Source organism: Piliocolobus tephrosceles, chromosome 17 (assembly GCF_002776525.5).
Source record: "Piliocolobus tephrosceles isolate RC106 chromosome 17, ASM277652v3, whole genome shotgun sequence".
Lineage (NCBI taxonomy): Eukaryota > Metazoa > Chordata > Mammalia > Primates > Cercopithecidae > Piliocolobus > Piliocolobus tephrosceles.
The window spans coordinates 1489467-1496421 of NC_045450.1; the positions used below are offsets into that span (position 1 = coordinate 1489467).

Here is a 6955-nt window from a genome sequence, read left to right on the forward strand (position 1 = left end):
TTTTTTTTTTTTTTTTTTTTGAAATGGAGTCTCGCTGTCGCCCAGGCCGGTGTGCAGTGGCACGATCTTGACTCACCAGAACCTCTGGCTCCCGGCTTCAAGCGATCCTCCTGCCTCAGCCTCCCAAGTAGCTGGGACTACAGGCATGCGCCACCACACCCAACTAATTTTTTGCATTTTTAGTAGAGATGGGGTTTCACCATGTTGGCGAGGCTGGTCTTGAACTCCTGACCTCATGATCCGCCCGGCTCAGCCTTCCAAAGTGCTGGGATGACAGGCATGAGCCACTGTGGCCCGCCTACCTTTATTTATTTATTTATTTTAAACAGAGTCTTGCCCTATTGCCCAGGCTGCAGGGCAGTGCTGCCATCACGGCTCACTATAGCCTTGACCTCTGGGATCAAGCCAACCTCCCGGTTCAGCCTCAAGAGTAGCAGGGACCACAGGCGCCACCATGCCCCACTAGTTTTCTTTTGGTGGAGATGACAAGGTCTTGCTGTGTTGACCTCAAACTCCTGCGTTTGATCAGTCCTCCCACCTTGGTCTCCCAAAGCACTGGGACGACAGGTGTGAGCTGCTGTGCCCAGCCCGTTGTCCCCATCTTTAACTGTACAGTTCCATGGCATCAGTAAGCACATTCACGATGGGCAACCACGACCTCCAGGCGCGCCAGAACTCTTTTGCCGTCCCCAGCTTTCAGAGTTTCACTCTGTCCCCGTGAAACGCTCACTCCACATCCCCTCCCCGAGCCCTGGTAGCCCCGTCCGCTCTCCGTGAACCTGGCTCCTCTGGACGGCTCACGACGACGTGCAGGCCCTGGGGCTGCTTTAACTCGAGGTTCACCGTGTGGCAGAGCGTCTCAGAGTCGAACTATCTTTGAGACAGAGTCTCCCTCTATCATCCACACTGGAGTGCAGTGGTGCAAACACAGCTCGCTGCAGCCTCCACCTCCTGGGTTCAAGGGATCTCCCACCCCAGCCTCCTGAGTAACTGGGACCTCCGTCACCCGCCACCACACTCAGCTAACGGAGACGGGGGTCTCACTGTGTTGCCCAGGCTGGTCTCGAACTCCTGGGCTCAAGTGATCTTCCCACCTCAGCCTTCCAGTGCTTTGGGATTCCAATTTTTCTTTTTCATTGCTGTATAATATTCCCTCACCTGCATAGCACACATTTTATCCTAAAGTGGTGAATTTTATGGCATGCGAGTTGTATCAGTAAAGCTGTTATTTAAAAAAAAAAAATGCTCTGCCACGGGAGCCCTAACTCCCCCACTGCTGAGTCCTGCCCGGTCACACACTCACGAAGGCAGTGGACAGGCCTGCACGAGCCCCACGGGCCCAGCAACAAGGAGACCCAGGTTTTGGCACCCCCACCTTAGGGCAACTTGGGCCGGACCGGCGGGACCGAGGCCCGGGAGGCACTTACGTCCAGGATGTCCATGCGCTGCCGGAGGCTGTAGTTGAGGGCATAGAACTGCGAGGTCAGATAGTCAGCCACCTGAGGGCACAGGGGAGAGGCTGCTGTGGTCCGGGACCCGAGGTCTGCCCGGGGCGACCTCCAGGCACCTCACAGCCAGCTCCAGCACAGGACCGAGCCTCAGGCACTGCAGCTCCCAGCGCTTCCCGCTGCGCCTGCACCGGCCGGGGCCACGGGTGCGAGAACTCACCCGGGCTGGGTCTGTGACCGTAACAGCCACCAGGGCTCTCTGGCGCAGCCCTGCAAATCCCACCACACAGGTCTTCTCCTCCAGATGCAGAAGCACCTTGGCCAGCTCCACGCTCACCTGCACACAGGGGTTAGGGCTGGAAAACCTGCCAGACCCAGCCACCCGAGGCCACCTGAGGCCTCACCGAGACTCACAGGGCCTGAGCCACCCACCCCGGCAGAGGCCCCAGGCCGTAGCCCTTCTGGGAGAGGCAGCAGCCCTGAGTCACACACGGGAGCCAGATGTCACCCTCAGTGGCCAGGACACAGACGGCATTGGGGGAGCTACCGTCTTGGGCCTCCCCACCCACTCCCGCCCCCACTCACCTCCCGAGTGGCTGTGGGGCTCCTGTAGACCAGGCCCTCAAGGGCCCGCAGGGCCACCTCCCAGCGCTCTACGTCCTCAGATGTGGTCAGGGCTGCACAGAACCCAGACAGGCCTCGGTCAGCCTCAGCCCTGACCCTGATCCTGAGCCCATGAGAGCCAGCGGCACGGTCGGCACCCTGGGCCCAGGGCTTCCTGGTGGCCCCTTGAGGCAGAACCAGGCTGTGAGACCCATGTCCAGCCCAGCAAGGCCCTCCGGGGGCCCGTGCCCACCTTCCACGCAGTCCCGGACATAGGCAGGAGCCTTGCTGCTCTTCAGCTCTCTGTCCCCCGACATGTCATAGGGCACAAACTCATCATCGCTGGCGGAGGGCAGAGCAGACACAAACAGCCCACGGCCTGTGAGAGGAAGTGTCCAACGGCAGAGCCGACCCCTCACTCCACCCCAAGATGTGGAGCTCACGCCTGGGCCCCTGCACCTGTAGCAGAGCTGGGAGCTGGGAGCCCTTCCACGAGAACCAAAGAGAACAAGGACGGAGCAGGCAGGGAGCCCCCACGGGGCGCAGGCTGGAGTGTGAGGGGTTCGCCTCCCGGCCTCCTGCACGCTACCCACCGGGGTGGCACAGCCCCTACCTGTCCAGCTCCGAGTCAGAGCCTGCCAGCTGTGCTTGGGGGACGCCGCCGTCCACCATCTCTGGGGGGGTCTCTGCGGGGGGCTCTGCCGTGGCTGGAGCGAGGGGAGTGCTTCAAGGAAACAAGGAACAAATCATTTAGAGTCTTCTCAAGCCTCTGGTCTCAGGACTCACAGGACCAAAAGAAAGGCTTTCACCCGCTCCCATCCCGGCAGTGGAATCCACAGCAATAGCGGTGGGGTCCCGGGGGTGCAGAGACCCTCACCCCGCCTCCGAGGCGCCGTCACCCGCAGGCTGGGGGGAGGCCAAGGCCAGCAGCTCGAGGCTCAGTTCATCCTCTTCGTACTACAGCAGGGGAGCAGGCTCAGTGGCATCCGCCAGGCTGCAGCGCCCCTCCCCGAGACAGGGCCCCTCCACGAGCGGGAGCCCCTCCACGAGACAAGGCCCCTCCCCGAGTGGGAGCCACTCCCCACTGCAGCCCCCCTCACAGCCCCGTCTCACTCAGTGGCTGGGTCCTGGACAACCAGGTGTCTTTTTAAAAGCAACTTTCTAAGGTTCCACCTCAGGCCAACGGTAGCACTGGGTGTGCTCAAAGCTGGGGGCCGTGGTCCCTGCCGAAGGAGCTGGGCCTCCCGCCAGGCCAATGCCCCAGAGAGATCCCAGGGTCTCAGCAGATGAGAGGACAGGCCGTCACCGCCACAGCCTGAAGGCAGACAGGGCTCCTCCACGGCCAGGCAGCCGCCCACACCAGACGGCAGGCAGCAGAGGCTGACACCCGCGCCCATCGACCCACAGCGACCTGGCTGCCCTGCAGCCCGGGCCAGACGAACCGCAGTGCGTGGCTCCCTTAACCCCAGCCTCCCCCAGATCCCCATCTGAAGAGAGTCTGTGAAGGTGTGCAGGCAGCCCCCCGCCTGTGCTCACCCGACCCTGTGTGGCCCCAGGAGCTCAGGGCTGAGAGCCTGCCGCAGCTTCCAGCCTCAGCCCTGCGAGAAGCCAACACGGACGCTCCCCAGGTGTGGACCCTGGGCAGAGGCAGTGACCCTGGGGCTGGAGAGGCAGCCACTCAGAGACCCGGGCCAGCCACACAGGGACGTGGAGGGGACGGCCCGCTCACCTGGAATTTTAGGGGAGGCCCCTCGGGGTGGATCCGGGCACTAACGACCTCGGCCACGACCATGCCCAGGCAGCGCACGGGGGGCAGGCTGCTGTCCAGGCGGCACTTCACGCCCGCCATCATGCTGGCCAGCAGTTCTGTAGGCACCGGACAGGTCCCCTGAGCATCTCGGGGTGCCCAGGGCCGGGGGAGCCCGAACCACCCGCTCACCATCCCGGCTGTCCCGCAGCTCCGGCTCCCTGAGGTGCGCCAGGCAGATGAGGACGGCCTTGCTGACATGGCGCTGCTGCGGCAGGGGACTGTGGCGGATGGCACTGCTGCTGCCCCACGTCTCCAACAGCTCCTTCAGCACCTGGCAGGTGGCATGGCCCAGGACTGGGTGGGGCTGGGGGCCAGGCTGTCCCCGCCAGGCCCACAGCCACTCTGAGGGAGCTCCGGCCCCAGCCCAGCCAGCCTCACCCTGCCTGCCCCCAAGGTGGGCCCCGCACAGCTCTTCTCCCAGGGCCTCGAGGGGACGGAGAGCCAAGAGGCTCGTACCTGCAGCAAGAGTGGGCGCCGCTGGCTGTCCCTGGCCAGATAGCCCAGCAGGCTCTGCAGCATGGGCGTCTGCAACAAAAGCACATGTCTGTCCACTGGGCCGAGGCCGCCGCCTGGCCAGCCCGGGGCTCCTGAGGCCAAGAGCCGTGCCAGGACCAGGACCGGACTGAGGGCAGCAGACAGACAAGAAGCACAGGGGCGGCCACTGCCTCCTGGAATGCAGGACCCTCCCCTCCAGCAGAAGCTGCCCCCTGGGCTCAAGTGACCCACCCGCCTCTATTCCTTCGAACTGAACGTGATAAAATGGTCCCATATAAAAACGTGGGATGCAGCTGCTGCCGTGCTGAGATGGGGACTCGCCATCTTAAGTTCTCTTGTGAGCAGGCCCTGGCTCACCCACTCCGGGCTCAGGCCATGGGGACGGGAGTCACAAGTCTGGGAAGTGCACGACCTCTTCTGTGTCCTGACCTATCCTCCACCCACCCCACCCCACCCCACCCCCTCAAGCCCCTGGCACAGAACGCAGCTGGAGCGGGTGGCTTCTCGGGAGTCTAGAAGATCAAGAGACATGAGAAGCCTCACTCAGCGCCTGTCACAGCAGGGTCTGTCATCGGGGCAAGGAGGCACCCACGACCTCGCCAACTCCTGCCGGCCACCGCCAAATCACGGGCAGGGTCTCCCAGGCAGCAGACACCTGCTCCGACCCCATGTTTTGCAGCGATTCTTGCTGTGCTGGGGCAGCCAGCAGCCTGCACCCTCCGTGGCGTCCTCACCGTGAGCCGGGACTGTAAGAACAGAAGCTTCCGGGTCATCACAAACTGGGCCTTCTTGTTCTTCACCACCAGGTTCCCCAGCAGTCGCGACAGGACCTCAGGCCTGCAAGACAGAGTCGGGGGACCAGAGATGCAAGCCGGCCTGGAGGCAGGAAGGAGTGAGAGAGCATGAACTCTGATGCCCACAGACTCCGGCCTGATTCTGGGCCTGCCAATTTCTAGCCGCGAGCCTCTGGTTCCATCCTCCGACTGCCTGAGCTGGGCCTTCATCCTCCCTTCTCCGGGGCATAAATGCGACAACCCAGACAGCACCTGCGCCCCAGCCCGGGAGGAGGTGGGTCTGCGCCCCACGGCCCCCTTCCCTGCGCCCCAGCCCGGGTGGAGGCAGGTCCGTGCCCCACGGCCCCCTTCCTGGCTGACCCAGCCCAAGGTCAGGGCCTCATGTGGGGCCGGGGCAGAACCTTTTCTGTAAAGGGCCGGAGCCTACGTGTTCCGGGTTTAGGGGCCACATAGCCGTGTCACAGCCACTCCACGCTGCCACTGTAGCCAAAAGCAGCCAAATACGTAAACGGACGAACGTGACTGGTGCCAAAAGTACTTTATTTACAAAAACACGCAGCGGGCCAAATTTTGTGCAAGTCGCCTGTAGACTCCCGGTCTAGACTGAGAGAGTCCTCCCAGTGAGAGGTTATGGGTCTCCAGAAAGAGACCAAGTCTCTCCAGCCAGCGTGGAAACAGATATGGCTGGATTTCTCCCTCACTTATCACTTACAATTCCACACAAAGACGTAACAGTTAAAAAAAATTTGGGAGGCCAAGGCAGGAGGATCACTTAAGGCCAGGAGTTTGAGACCAGCCTGGGCAACAAAGTGAGCCCTGTCACTACAAAAAATTTAAAAATCAGCTGGGTATGAACGCGCACACCTATGGTCCTGCTACTCAGGAAGCTGAGGTGGGAAGATCGCTGGAGCCCAGGAGGTCAAGGCTGCAGTGAGCTATGATCACAGCACAGCAGCCTGGGAGACAGAGCGAGACCCTGTCTCTAAGAACAATCCCCCCCCAACAACAACAACAACAAAACTGTAAAATAGAATGTGATTATATGATTATATAGTTCACAGAAAAAAGAACACAAATGCCTTAAACATGCAGGCCCGCACCCAGAATCAAGAATGCAAAGTCAGCCGGGTGCAGGGGCTCAGGCCTGTAATCCCAACACTTTGGGAAGCCAAGGTGGGTGGATTGCTTGAGGCCAGGAGTTCAAGACCAGCCTGGCCAACATGGCGAAACCCCGTCTGTACTAAAAATACAAAAATTGGCCAGGTGTGGTGGCGGGTGCCTGTAGTCAGTCCTAACTACTCAGGAGGCTGAGGCAGAAGAATTACTTGAACCCAGGAAGTGGAGGCTGCAGTGAGCCGAGATTGTGCCACTGCACTCCAGACTGGGCGACAGAGCCAGACTCCACCTCAAAAAAAAAAAGGCCAGGTGCAGTGGCTCACGCCTGTAATCCCAGCACTTTGGGAGGCCGAGGCAGGTGGATCACCAGGTCAGATCGAGACCATCCTGGCTAACATGGTGAAACCCTGTCTCTACTAAAAACACAAAAACTTAGCCAGCTATGGTGGCGGGCTCCTGTAGTCCCAGCTACTCGGGAGGCTGAGGCAGGAGAATGGCATGAACCCAGGCGGAGCTTGCAGTGAGCTGAGATTGCACCACTGCACTCCAGCCTGGGCAACAGGGCAAGCCTGGGCAACAGAGCCGTCAATGCAGTCAATGAATATCCATCATCTCTAATGTTACAATGACCCTGCAGGGTAGCTTTTAGTAGCCCCATGTCACAGTCAAGAAAACTAAGAGAACTTAAA

General features: G+C 60.9%; 1 protein-coding gene across 4 annotated transcripts in view; it reads right to left on the reverse strand.

The window, feature by feature from the left end:
* The window catches only part of TELO2 (telomere maintenance 2), an 18143-nt gene that overhangs the window by 6241 nt on the left and 4947 nt on the right, over positions 1-6955 (reverse strand). For 2 of the 4 annotated variants that reach the window (XM_023189284.1, XM_023189283.1), the window contains exons 6-15: positions 5091-5193; positions 4240-4386; positions 3991-4132; positions 3781-3917; positions 2929-3008; positions 2665-2775; positions 2305-2393; positions 2034-2125; positions 1669-1785; positions 1428-1499 (exon numbers count right to left, since the gene is read on the reverse strand). In XM_023189284.1, coding sequence (XP_023045052.1) covers positions 1428-1499; positions 1669-1785; positions 2034-2125; positions 2305-2393; positions 2665-2775; positions 2929-3008; positions 3781-3917; positions 3991-4132; positions 4240-4386; positions 5091-5193 — 1090 coding nt within the window. The remainder of the gene's footprint in view (positions 1-1427; positions 1500-1668; positions 1786-2033; positions 2126-2304; positions 2394-2664; positions 2776-2928; positions 3009-3780; positions 3918-3990; positions 4133-4239; positions 4387-5090; positions 5194-6955) is intronic. The other 2 variants (XM_023189286.2, XM_023189285.2) reach the window with 1 other exon arrangement.